At 39.9% G+C, this 14,724-nt stretch overlaps 1 protein-coding gene across 42 annotated transcripts in view; it reads right to left on the reverse strand.

Moving 5' to 3' along the window:
- The window catches only part of TCF7L2 (transcription factor 7 like 2), a 199,756-nt gene that overhangs the window by 107,212 nt on the left and 77,820 nt on the right, over positions 1–14,724 (reverse strand). For all 42 annotated transcript variants that reach the window (XM_033149637.1, XM_033149640.1, XM_033149639.1 and 39 more), the window contains exon 4: positions 14,197–14,298. In XM_033149637.1, coding sequence (XP_033005528.1) covers positions 14,197–14,298 — 102 coding nt within the window. The remainder of the gene's footprint in view (positions 1–14,196; positions 14,299–14,724) is intronic.

The raw sequence follows: 14,724 nt of genomic DNA on the forward strand, positions 1-14,724 counted from the left end.
AGGAAGTGCAAGTATGAGGAGAAGACTAAGTGGCTAGTCTCTCCCTGTCCTTTAGATACTGTATATTTTTAAAATAAAACAAGTAAGTGGCTAAAATACTGACGCAACTTGCTGCTTCTCAGATTTCGCCGGATTTCAAAACTGTCTTGTCAACACTGGATTGCCTCCTAAATTAAAGAACAAACTCCCTGCAGGCTTGATTCTATCTTTCCAATGAACATTTACAAAAAATCTGGCTCACCCCACCTCCATCACACCCCTTTCTTTCTCTCTCTCAAACAACCTGCTTTGCAGAATGCAAAAAAGGGCAGTTTGCAAAAAAAGAGGGCAAAACTTTTTTAACACATGGGGCTTTCAACTTGAATGCTAGACAAATATGTGGAGAGCAGGGTGACCTTTTCCTTATCTCCCCACTGACATGTTTAATCGCTTCCAAACAGAAAACACTATTTTCTGCCACCTCTTCCTGCAAACACCTCTAAAGCCTGTATGGATGGTAAACAGTTAATCTCCCAATATCCCCTGCTGCCTGCAAAAAATCAAGGAAACAATTGAGACATTGTCCAGCGAACAAGACTCCCAGGGACTGACATTTTTGTTTATGTCCCAGTTCTCAGCCTGTCAATTTTCACTACCACTAGTAAAGCCTGACTTGCACCAACATAGTCCACCCAGAGCTCAAAAGGCTTCACTTCATTTATTTTATTAAAGCCATGGTGTCTGTTTATGATTCAAAGTCTCTCTCTCTCTCTCTCTCTCTCTCTCTCTCTCTCTCTCTCTCTCTCTCCCAACTCCTCCATCTCCTTTACTTTTTTGGAATATTGCCCATTAGGCTGGTGTTGCAACTCCTTCTTTCCAGAAGGCTGCCAAGGAAAGTAACAAAATATTTTTTAATACCAATGTTTGCAGGGCTTGCCAAGATGAGGGGAGGAAAAAAAGTTCATGCTTTATTTATTTATTTTTTTAAAATAGCACACAAACATTTAAAAATAAGCCTTGTGCAATTTTTTTTGGAACCCAAATCAAAGGAGCGTTTGAGGAAAACACTGGTGTGGCGGCGGGGGGGTGGGGGGATGAAAGCCACCCACGTGGGCCCACTCCATGAGGGCAAAGGAGAACCACACTGAAATGTAGTAACAGAGAATGCCTCAAGAGTGAAGCAGTACTTTCACCTGTTGCTCAGTGCTGAGTCGCTTCATTTTCAACCTGAGTTTCTTCATATATTAGTAGTTCTAGGTCTGAAATTTCTCTGTCTCACATCATACCTTCCCCCTTCCTTCCCTTTGCCAAGACTGCAGTATTTTATTTTTTAACTCTCTCCCATTACTTTATCTCCATGAAAAGCACACACGGTGGTTACCAGCATTTCCTGTTTGCAGAATGTACTTTAACTATATCACACCCTACACTGCTGTGATGGAATGCACAGCATATGGTATTGTGAAAGGGTTTACTGTTGAATAATGGCAGAAATGCAGTCCTGCTGGTTTATATCAAACCCTGTCATTCTCTTCACGGAGGTCTCTCCCTCTCTCTTAGCAGTGAGGTACAACATGCACACAGCAACATTATACAGGCTTTATGGAGGGTGTTTTCAATGCAGGCATTCAGACTTCCATCGTCTGTAAGAAGCTTTTCACATATTAAATACAATAAAATAGAGGGATACTTAGCACGTTGTGCATTAATTAACACACTGTTACTTCCTGCACTGTCCCTCTTATTTAATGCGCGTGCGCGCACACCCACACACCCTAGGTGCTTGAAACAATAACATCTTAACAGCTATATACCCCACAAATAGCTACAACAAATGGTGCCTTAACCATGTTGGGCCCAGGAGGACTTGGTCCACCCCACACAAGACTGTCAGCATTAATATCTAAAACAATATCTGTGCACTGCTAGCATTTGTGACTTACAGCTAAACATGCATGCAGTCCTGGACATCTTCTTTTCACATGTGCAGGGCCAGCTTTTCCCAACCTGGTGTATCCCAACTATTTTGGATTACAGCTCTGACCCTGCCTAGGCAGAATGGCTGTGCTGACTGCAGTTTATGGCAGCTGGGAACTAGGCTGGCAAGTGTCAGTATAGAGCTAGCTGAAAATTTTCAGTGGTTAGAGGAAACAAAACGAATATATCCTATAAACATTTCTACTGTATTACTGTTTTGTGCATTTTGGATTTAGGACTAGAGCCTTGTGAATCTTGGCTCAATTGAACCTTGAATGATCATGCCAGGTCCATGACTTGGGTAGCACATCGAGAGATAATAACTTTGCAAAAACATGTTACACATCAACAATTTGCCACTTCTGGACATTTTGTCTCATGTTGCATGAAGCTTGTGATTGTGAAATATCGAGAAAGCTTGAAACGCCTACTTGTGCATAGATTCCCTAAGTATGGGGCAAAAATGTCAACTCAAAATACACCAACCTTTTACTGTAAACCAAAATCTTGCTTAATAGACCTTAATACTGCTCAAGTTGGGTTGAAAGTTCAATAACCTTAAAGTCTAAAAAAATAATAATCAAGATTTCTGAGCTTGTTGAAAATATCCAAGTGCTAATAAGCCATTGCAACCAGGATGCTGCTACAAGTTCTTTCAGGATGGAAGTCTGGCAACTTGCTTCTGGGTGGCCCATTTAATAATCCCAAGTAGTGTGCCATAATTTGCTAAAACTGTGATAGCAAACTACAACCGTGTAATGTTTGCCTTGTACAAGTAGCAACATGCAGTAACAGCAAGGCAGTTTGAATATGGAAGTACCTAGGAAAAGGAATGTGACCTAGTAACATAGAAGTGTGTAACAATACTTGTTAGTATTATGACGATAATGAAGGATAAACATATTACTGCTATTGACAGAGCTTAATAAGTCAAGAAGCCTTTCACTACCCAAATACTCTGTAAACACCGGTGCTTGTAGCTGCTAACTCACTTAAGTATGAAAACTACAGGGAGATACTTTGAATATGCACCAGAAAGTCATAACTGGCAGTGGTTCTACAGTGCTTGCCTACTGCCAGTATACAAATATCCATTCCATACACTGTTGGATATGCACCCTTTCTACAGAAAGGCATATGTGGATGGATATTCAAAGGAATTTGCAGTGGGTTCTTGGGAATTCTATCTAGAACTTTTCTTGTCCAATCCTCTAGTGACTGGAGCATTTTTCATCATAGTATTTTCCCAGATCATATGACCACGAACCCTGATGTTAGCAAGCCTGAAATACAATCCACTCAGGATCCACCCTGGAGCAGCTAATCTATTTACTACTATTATTTGCAACTGAAGATGACCACACAGTCAAAATGCATTTATGAACTTTATAATGCTCTTTTTCACATTATGTTGGTTATGTTCTTCTTGTGTTTTCCCATTTTATTTCATTATATGTGACAATATATATGAATTTAAATTATTTATGCAAAATAATATCAAGGGGGAAATTGCAGTTTTAATGGTCTTGATACTGTGTTTCAGCGGTCAGGAACTATTCTTTCTTTTTTTATTCCTCTAGAATTTTTTTTTACCTGAAGTCCATAATTATAACATTTTATCACTTCTGTCAAAATATGGTTTTGAGACAAGAAAAGCCTTTCCTGGACAGCCTTATTATTTCCAATCTAATGGATTAGTGCTCCACAGTCTTTATATAGTCCATAAGCAAGTTGTTCAAATCTAATTTAAATTTTACACTGAATCTTCTGAACAGTGCTTTTATTCTCTTCTACAAATATTATGGGACAGTAGAAACATGAGATAAATACAGAGGGCAAAATGTCTGAAGAGCAACACAAAATGCCCACCCAAAGTTCCTGAACTGTATTCACCAAAGTAACATGAATTTATAGCAGCTCCAGCAAATAGTGATTCTAACTTCCTTGATAATATCAAAGGTCTCTTGTTTTCTTTAGGTTGCACCTGAACAGCTGAAGTATTTTTTAATTTTTTAGGAATAGTACCCAAATCTTACTGCATCCTTACTTTACAAAGACACTGATTCACCTTTTCCAGTTTACATTGGGAATTGTATTAAACACCTATTTCTTGAGTTGGATTCAGCCAATGGGTAGTCCATGGCTCAAATGTCAAATCTATAATTACTTAATTCCAATCTCTTTCACTATGTCAGATTACATTCAGTTTTAGCTTTAATTACAACTTGCCTGAAGTAGTCTTGTATCAGGCAGCCCAGCCAAGTCTCCCACACTGATTAGGCAACACTTGGGATGGAACAGCCTCACAAATCAACAACCACAGCACCATAGATCTTCACTATGAGCCAAGCAACAGTCCTTTACTAATGAGCCTAAATATTGCAGAATATCATTCCCAAGAGCTTCTAATAGTTGAAAATTATTCCCCACATCTTATTATTCTGCAGAACCCCCCCCCAAAAAAAAATCTGTGAATAATTTCTGCTAACCACTTAGCAACCGAGAGAGAATGCCACGATGGGAATTGCTGAGTATTTCACAGTATTATGCAAGTTCCATTATCCTCCAAATATTTTGCAAATTCCCTTCCATTTGACAAAAAAGTGCAACAAACACAGTTTTCAAGGCGAGATTGTTTCACCGGGCAAACAGAAAGGCTTGCACAGACAGAACTATCTCCTTCATACTACACTGAATTCCACCCTGTGTGTTTACATTATATCATTTCTCAAACATCCATTGCTCATGGCTTAATCAAGAAGTCTTAAATTTCACACTGACTGAAACCCAGGAACTAGGACATCAAAACAAATACATTGTTTTAGGAATCACTCCTTTACATATTGCTTGGAATGTACAGTTGATTTTAAATGAATTTTAGCTGAATAAACTCTAGCACAGTAGCTAAGTCCCCCTGCAAAGTTTATGTATACACTGATTCATTCAGGCTTTTTCCATCAGTGACTTTCAATCTTAGGGTATGAATGAAGATTACCAAAATGCCAAGGTTCTGGAATGCCCAAGGCCATGCCTTCTAAGGCAATGCAATTACACTGAACAACAGTGTAATCTGATAGAAGACGTGAACTCTTAACAGATGGTAGGAAGCATACATTCAACAGCTGTACTTGGTTTGTCTTTTCAAGACTTTACATGGCAGTGTCTATTCTTTGCAAAACACTCTGATATCCTAGACTTATCATTCAACGGAAGATTACAGAGAGATGCAGCGACTTGGTGTTCTTTTCTTCTGCTTCTACTTTTTTAAAAGAAGGCAGATGCCTTATTATGTGTTAACAATCCATATCCTAAGCATTTTGGATTTCTGTTTGTCAGCTTAACTCATTGATCCAAGTTCCATATTATAATATGTGAAATAACACCTGAGCTACATGGAATGAAATCTCCTCCTACCTGTTGCTTCCCAAGGATTCAGCAAGCTACTGAATGGTGTAAATAAGAGTGTGAATAAATAGTGAAATATTACCAGTCACATTTAGCCACGTAACAGTTGTTTCCAAGTTACTACAAATAATGCCATATCTGTATAATGCTTATGTGTTTCTTTGAGGGCAACTGTCATTAGGTTGTAGCCACTGAGGATGAAAAGCAGAACATGAGGGGTAGACAGTCATATCTCTAAGGCTAGGACAGCCAGAGTGGTGCCCTTCAAAGGTTGTTACACTCCAACTCCCATCAAGCATGGCCAATGTCATGGGTAATGGGTGTTACATCTGAAGGAAACTGTGCTGGCTACCTCTGCTCTAGATGAGCTACAGTTTAGCAGCCAGGAATGAGCGTCAATATTCCTCATCACCCTTCCTTCAGTCAGTGCTTGCATCCTCTTAATTCATATTCTTCTTTATTGCACTTTCAATGTCCTAGGTTTTCATTTTGCCTTGCTAGGCATCTGGATTTTCATACAAGTATTCCTAATAACTGCTAAAGAATTTTTGTGGAAATACCCCAAAGCCTTCCTAGCTAGTGCATAGCTGTCAACTTTTCCCTTTTTTTTAAAGGGAAATTCCCTTATTCCAAATAGGATTCCTCGCAAGGAAAGGGAAAAGTTGACGGCTATGAGCCAGTGTATGGTGAAAACCTGGCTATTCCAGCATACATCCAAGGCACACCATCACCACTGATAGTGCAACTTTGTGGTGCTTGTGCACCTCCGCACTAGCTTGTTTGCACTGCCAATGCAGGGGACAAAATGGGAGGAGTAATTATTATTTATTACAAATTTTATACTCCCTAAGGATAGAGTCCTACCTCCAATTCTAACATAAGACTGCACCGACAAGTGAAAAAATAAAGCAAAACACCAAACCACTCACAGAACTCAAGGGAGACCAAAAAACTTCAGTCTCCTCCTCCTCCCATCACATTCCTCTGATCACAGTGCAGCAGGAACCTATAAACATGAAGCAGGGAGACCATAACTTGGATGTTAAGCAACGTCACCTTGAGCTATATCCTTCTGGCCTCATCTTGTGCGTGCTTAGAGTATACAGAGGTGAACACTGGTGAAAGGAACTATGGAGAAGGGTGAACTGAACAAAAACAAAGTACTTGGCATGAATAGGTGCAAAATAAAGATGTAGAATAAATACTTAAAGACTAACACTTGTCTACCTAAAACCCTGACATGTACTCTACTTCAGGATGCCTGACACAAACATCCAGCACCAGCCTGCACTCCACTTCTACAACTAAAGATGCAAGGACAAAGCTTCTTTCACAGATAAGAAAGGATGCTACAAAGTATAAGTGCTTCAAGTGTTCAACCTAATAACTGAGAATGTTGTTTCCCATACTGGAGACACACAGGTGAGTATGTGCTACCATGCAGTTATGCTCTCCGTTGGTGAATACCATACTGTTTACCCTAATCATTGCTACTGTTGCCCAAACACATTGGAATACTTCTGGCTTGCTGGATACATGGGAAAGAAGAAACAGTCACTGTGCAAAAATATTCTGAAGCAGGATGAGGCATTATTTCAACTCAATCCTTATATACCTGTAAACTATCAACTTGAGAATATATCATTGAGTCACCAGATGGTTCCTTCCACTGCCAAAAAGGTAGCACAATGACTTGCAGGAATTGCTGCAAATGCGTATCTCTGAAGATACGCACTTCTGAAATAACTACACAGATAAAATTCAGCAATGAAGACCAGTCATGAATGGGATTATGCTTGCCATTTATCTTGCTTAGAAAACAGGCCCTTCACTTTTCAGCAGTTATTTGTTATTTTGGGTACTGATTCTGGAACAAAGTCCAACTTCCTTTACTCCCATCAGCCTAGAACCTTAAAGTGTGCACTTTATCTCTGGGCAGAAGCATGGTCCCATTGTGAGACACCCAGCACACACAGGGATGTAGTGAAGTACCATATGAAAGTAGTCGTTTACTCCCCCAAGAATGGTGGCTATGAAGCAAAATGCCAAACATGCAACATGGGCCTTCCCTGTTCATGCAGATGCATACTGAAAGATAAGACCCACATGTACTATTTTCCACATTTACCCTGGCCTTGCCCTCATCTGTGTCCTGATATCATTTGCATATTCAGGGGGCATAAACATGCATTTCATTAACATCCACTTAAATAATATCATGTGCAGTTTATAATTCACAAGGGTTAACTTGGGCCAAACGCCTTAGTAGAACAGTTCCATTGTGACTCATGTTGAAGCAGTAATAGTTATCACATCCAGTATTCATAAAGGGCTACAAAGCTATTCCAAATGTCTATATGCCAAAATCTGCCCTTTTGCAACGCATGCTAATACCCAGCCCTCCTTGACCTCATATTATGCAGCATTCTTCGTTGTAAGGAATGAAATGAAACATGCACAAACCCTTCCCTTTGTAGTACCACAGGATTCTGGTAGGATTTCAACATGCAGCCTGTGTGCAAAGATGGTAGCTTTGAAGACCCTGGGAAGAAGAAAGGACTGAAACAGGTACACATGCTGCATGAAATTCAAGAACAGCTGGGGGAGGGTTAGTTGGGTGGCATGTCTCTCCATAGTAAACTTTTGAGGACAGGAGCCTGAAAAGAGGGGGAAGCAGAAATATCCATTTTTCTGCTTTACATTTTGCAGAAGCTGACAGTGCTGCAAACCTTTCACCAGTAAATAGATGCAAGACCAAAAATAATAGTGTCTGGCTGTAAAATGAGGGGTGTGTGTGTGTGTGCAGAAGCATGTGATGCTACATTTCTTACTTCCTTCAAATCCCTCCTCAAAACTCACATTTCCATGAAGGCTTTGTGCCACTGTACCTTGCACCACCATCACCTCCACACCTACTCAAGAGTCTTTTAATAATAATAATAATAATAATAATAATAATAATAATAATAATATTTATTAAGGTTTTTACACCAAAACATACATATAACAAAACTACATAAACAAATAAAAACAATACATAACAACATACATAATTCTTATAACTAATATTACTTCCTCACATTGTAGTAGGACTTCCTCCTGTCTCCTCCTCCTGCGTCCCTTCTGAATACCTTTTCATAACTTCCTAAATTCCCTACTCAAGAGTCTTTCTCAGGTAAGTAGATAAAGGACTCCAGCCACAGCATACAACTAAGCTAAGGCACATGTAATTGAAACAATTGCGCACTGATTTTTCTATTTACCACTGCTGCCACTTCTCTCCTTTTCCTCTATTGTTTATTCTATGTTTAAATTGAGATTGCAGGGCCCTTAGGGCAGGGAACTGTCCTCTCATAAGCTGTAAAGTGCCATGCACACTGATGGTGCTGAATAAATGCACAATAAAAGAACAGATATACACAAAGAACTTAGTCAGGCAGCAGGATATCTGTGATGGTCTGTATATCCATATTAGTAGTATACCAGTGAATTTGGGTACATCTCCTATACTAGTCCCAATCAAAAGAAGCACAAGTGCAGCAGTCAGTTATCTATCTACATGCTGACATTTCTATGGGCTCTTAAAGTCACCCAACACATGATGAGCGCTGTCAGATACTGGTGTTAAACAATTGGGAGGGGTGAGTGACCCCTTGACCAGGGTAGAAAGAGGGAAGTTTTATGGGGGATCCTTTCAGCCCCCATCCCATCCACAAGTCTTGGATCTCTTTTTTGTTTTGTAGGTGCCATTTTAATTCAGTGTTGGCACACTTTGGTCCCAGCAGAAGACACAGGGCAATTATGGTTACACACCTAAACATAGTTCGCACACCTCTCTCCTATGACAAAAGAACCTGCTAGCAGCACTAACCCCCCTTGGGGTCTATTTTCCCTTTGCACAAAATTCAGCTGCAGTGGAAGTGCTGTATAAGTGTTGGAAAACAGTACAGCTCTATGTCTATAAGCAAAAGATACAGTTGATCAACTGTTCTTCCAATCCAGAAAATCAGCCTGCTGTGGGCAGGATTGTATCGGGTAAGTCTAGGGCTTTGTACCTGCTGGTGCACCAGCCATAACCACTCCGCCCTGAGGTAACCTATCCAGTGTTATTCATCTCAGGGCTGACTAGTTCAATGCTTTGCATGGGAGCTGTTTTGGAAGACTTATCCAGTTTTTTTTTAGCCCATCTCTAGTAGAGGCCCTCAACTTTCTGAGGTTAGGCTGGTGACAATTGGATTGTGGGCTTTTGCAGCTATGGTGCTCCAACATGTGGAACGCTCTCCACAAGGAAGCTCACTTAAACTTGAACCTAATCTCCCATCTTGGCTGCAAGTCCTGGAAGGCCTGTTCTCTGCCTCGCAGGCCCTTTTCCGCAGGGCCCTGACTGACTACAGTGACATAAACTGGGGCTGCTGAAAAGGAGGAGAGGACGGAGGGTGAAGAAAAATCTGTGAGTGGCGGGGGGAGGTGGTTCCTATTCTTTGGACCCACTTGGAAGTTCCTTAAATTTGCAGAGCCTGGAGCTGGGTGTGGAGAGTGAAGCTGAACAAGACACAGCTGTGGGCAGCCTGAGGAAGTACCATCTGCTTCAGCCTGCCTATAAAAAACAAGCCTAGAGTGAGAGTCTAGTGTGATATCAGCTGTTTCCAGGAACTCTTCTCATTGTGAAACTTTTTTGGGGGTCAGGGGTCTTTGGACCCTAGGTGAGAGGGAGGGTATGTCAGAAGGAAAATTAATTGAGGGGTGTGTGTGTGTGTGTGTGTGTGTGTAACTTTGCATTAATGTAACATTTTTTATGTAACTGTACTTTTGTAATATTTAAAGTTTTCTGTTGTTCCTTCAGTTTTCTATATACCACTAAGAGATATTTTTAATATAGTAAGTGGTGTAGAAATTAAATAATCAATCAATTCCTTTGACAGCTGGCAAATACCCTTTTACTTGCCTATGTCTTCCACCGTGCCATATTTTATTTTATTTATTCTTAGTCCTCCAAACTGTTCTTACTGTTTCTTCTGTGTTTTATTTGTATGCATGTTTCCTACAGTGTATTAAATATTGTTTAAAAATGTTGAGAACCACATAAAGGGTGATGCACAAATGGTTTTAAAATAAATACGCTGCAAAAATAAATATTCTGTCAAAATGTCATGCGATTTTTCTCAGAGTCACCTTTCCCCCAAAAGAGCAAAAGTTTATTTAGTCCATCCCTTCCCTCAAATCTGAGAATGACTCTACACATTTTCACCTTCACTGCTTATATATCATTCAATTTTTAGGACTGGGGAAAGCCGTGCTTCTATAGTCAGGGGAGACGAACTGTCTCATAATGTGCTATATGTGTACCTTGCTGCATAATCAACATCTTACTAGGATTAAAACAGTTTGGCCAATATGGAACACACAGAGTTGGTGCATCCAGGAACTGAATGCAAAACCCAAGGGAAATAAAAACATTTCAACGTAGCAACTCCATCCTCTTGCAACTATTGCAACTGTGGCCAAACTTTCTATCACTATCCTGATCAAAACTTGAGAAAACAGTGAATGTTCAGATAAAATTGCCTTGTGGTCCAAATTCAGCTCATGACTTTGAATACTGTGCAAAGACTCCTATGGTGAAAACCGATAGGTTAATATATTGAGAACAGAGAGATTTCAGAAACTTTTGTCCTAAGTTACTCTTGCCCTCTTGCATTTTCAAAGCAAGATTTCCCTCTCCTTGAGCAAAAACATACACATAATTATAGATCTTCTACAGCACCATAGTACTATTTTTCCCGAGGTTCCAACCTAGTTTATGAATGTGCTCATTACACAATGAAAAGTCAGGACAGTTGCTCACTATAAACTCACCTCAAGGTAAAATTTACATTGACTTCAAAAGTCTTGCCTCCGGGAGGGAGGGAATCAGATGAATTTCTGAAGAGTTTCCGTTTTATAAGCTGTGTGTGTTACCAAAATACCACTATTTTTGGCATGGCATGATTTTTTTGCCAGGTACAAAGGAACATAAATGTAAGTCTTTGTATAGCAAAAATACAGAAGTATGTCTTGGGAATGGTCTTAGCACTCTAATCCTGTGATCTTGCCCAAGCACTTTGAGCAAGAATATATTCTCATAAGGAAAACTAGAGCACTTTAAAGGGGGGGGAGAAAACACACTACAAATGGTCTAATACGCCTCTTGCTCACATGAGAGTAGAATCCAACTAAATTCAGTTGGATTTACTGCACAATCCTGCCCATATCTACTCAGAATTCAGACTTATTGAATTCAATGGGGCTTAGTCTCTGGTGAATTAGAATTAGGATTGAAGCCTTACTTCCTAAAAAAAGAGAGAGACTGAGGGTTGCAGCTTAATCTTACAAGGTTGAATTCAGACTTAAGTTGAGCTACTGAATGCAAAAGCCAGCCAGGTTCAATGAAGTTCAAAACTTGCTGCTTCTGAACAAACATGACTCATTACAGAGAATAAAAATTTTAATTTAAGAGGTATATAAAGTCAGGGTGTTTTGTTTTCCCCCCTTTTTTCATTATTTCAGTACAGGCAAGCAGTAATTTTAATTTTTCTTAAACAGTGGATATTTCAAATAATGTTTACAGTCCCTTGCTTCTCAAACCATCTATCAGATGTAGCTCCAGTTCTGATTTAATTGATACAAGTGTGAAGTGAATTGCTACTGTTAGAGGTCTCTCACCCCACCCACCCACACAAAGTGCATTTAACAAATGCGTTTAAGGAAATGGCAGGTGAATACCAGCTCACTGAATGGTTATATGTATTCTAGAAATGGGGGAGGTTACTTATTTGAATATGCCACATTCAGTGCGCTCAATAGGGAACAAAAATGGTAATGACATTTTCATTGAACAGCCGCATATAGAGTCTTACAAGGTAAAATAGCAAGTAATCCTGATGCCACCCAATATTATCAATAAGCAACAACTGCTGGTACCAAAAAAACAAACAAACCCCACAACACACACACACTATTATATACCGTTATAGATGTTATAATAAATAATAATTTAGCTGTAAGTGTTTAACTCCCATTTATACCTTACATTTCTATCATGGGAATTATTATAAATGTACTAATTGTAATTAAATGGTGGGAAATTAGCTGTGTGAGGTGAAATTAAGGACTTTGTAAATGAACAAATGCCCAATATTATATATTTAAATTTATTGTCTACTTTCATTCACCTAAAAGGGACGCGGGTGGCGCTATGGGTTAAACCACAGAGCCTAGGGCTTGCCAATCAGAAGGTCAGCAGTTCGAATCCCCGCAACGGGGTGAGCTACCGTTGCTCGGTCCCTGCTCCTGCCAACCTAGCAGTTCGAAAGCATGTCAAAGTGCAAGTAGATAAATAGGTGCTGCTCCAGCGGGAAGGTAAACGGTGTTTCCGTGCGCTGCCCTGGTTCACCAAAAGCGGCTTAGTCATGCTGGCCACATGACTCAGAAGCTGTATGCCGGCTCCCTCAGCCAATAAAGTGAGATGAGTGCCGCAACCCCAGAGTTGTCTGCAACTGGACCTAATGGTCGGGGTCCCTTTACCTTTGATTCACCTAAACCTTTGTTTCCTTGAAGCGGGTTTCTCTTCCACTTTTATTTTATGAATAGTGTGATAAGAATGTGGGAGTTATAGTTGCAGTGTGAACAAGCTGTTTCATGAAGCTTTTTGAAGTATTTAAAGAAACTATTCCTGCAGGTAGGCTTCATGTTGTAACTTTGGTAGCTATCTTAAGGACGCTTTGGTCAAGGAAGAACTTTCCTTAAATACTATCACAATAGGTTTATAAAACTGATACAGAATTTTTAAAATGTCATTCTGTCACCTCCATGCGCACATACCTGTACATACACACACCTCTGCCTACAAAAAATAGAAACCATCCTTAATGATTTTCAGACTGAAATTAATTTTCCATTCAGATACAGTGTGGCTGCATATCAATTTCTCACGCTAGGAAAAGCGGAGCTCATTAAAAAAAATTAACATTCTTTGCAACCCAAATTCCTTATGTTCTGAATCTGAATTAATAAACAAGAAACACACAAATAAGAAGCTTGTCCCTTTTCTTCAGTAAATGTCCCTTTTCTTCAGTAAAACTGTGTTTCAAACAATCATTATAAGCCCAGTTTGAAGGTCAACAGTTAGAAGAAGAAGAAGAAGAAGAAGAAGAAGAAGAAGAAGAAGAAGAAGAAGAAGAAGTGGAAGAAGAGTTTGGATTTGATATCCCGCTTTTCACTACCCGAAGGAGTCTCAAAGCGGCTAACATTCTCCTTTCCCTTCCTCCCCCACAACAAACACTCTATGAGGTGAGTGGGGCTGAGAGACTTCAGAGAAGTGTGACCAGCCCAAGGTCACCCAGCAGCTGCATGTGGAGGAGCGGGGACGCGAACCCGGTTCCCCAGATTACGAGTCTACCGCTCTTAACCACTACACCACACTGCTTTGTTGTTGTTGTTTTTTGTGACAGCACTCACCAGTACTGAGTTTTTGCTGCCCATGGTAGCCATTTTGTGCTGGCACCCATGACTCCTTTATCAAGATAGGAGTACTGGCCCCTCTCATTTCATACCCCCCAAAAAGCACTGGTTCCTTAATAAGACAACTTAATACACTTTTATAAGTGGTACAAAGAGAGAGAAAAGGTATTTAACTTGATGGATATTTCAAAGAGAATTTATTCCCACTATTTCATAATGTGTTTAACTGGAGAAGGCAAAAAGTGACAGGCGATACTCATTAAACCCATTCCTCTTTCCCCTCCACCAAAGAAACAGAGACACAGAAACAAAAGTAGTGCATCTTCGTTTACTTACAACAATGTGTGCTGGAGATGGAGACCTAGCATCCTTGAGGGCTTGCCTACTCTGTAGGCTCCCTGCCTGAACATCTAGCAGTGGCCATTTCATCTGCAGGTACTGGATGGAGGAAACAAAAACGGGAGGAAAAGAAAAATGAGTTCAGAAAAGAAAGGCAACTTTAAAAATAAAATAAAAACAAACACATATTAGGCAACGTGGGGGAAGTAAGTGAAACTGAAATGCATGTAACAAAAATAAAGTAAAAGCCCCACAGAAATACTGTTGAACAAAAATGGAGTGTACAGACATTTTCAAGGTGTTTATTAAAAGGGGACTAAAGGGGCAAACACAATGGTCTGTTTCATATACCAATCGCTATGTTAAATCTGGAAAGGAAAATTATGCAGAGGATGGAAGGAATAAACAGGGCAACTCATCGTTGCCACAATTGCAGGAATAGAAATATCCGTGAATCCCGTAACAGGGAAAAAAAACACTTTAAAACTGCACATTAACGTTGAAAAATCTGGCATTAAAGCCGAT

Source organism: Lacerta agilis, chromosome 5, assembly GCF_009819535.1.
Source record: "Lacerta agilis isolate rLacAgi1 chromosome 5, rLacAgi1.pri, whole genome shotgun sequence".
NCBI lineage: Eukaryota > Metazoa > Chordata > Lepidosauria > Squamata > Lacertidae > Lacerta > Lacerta agilis.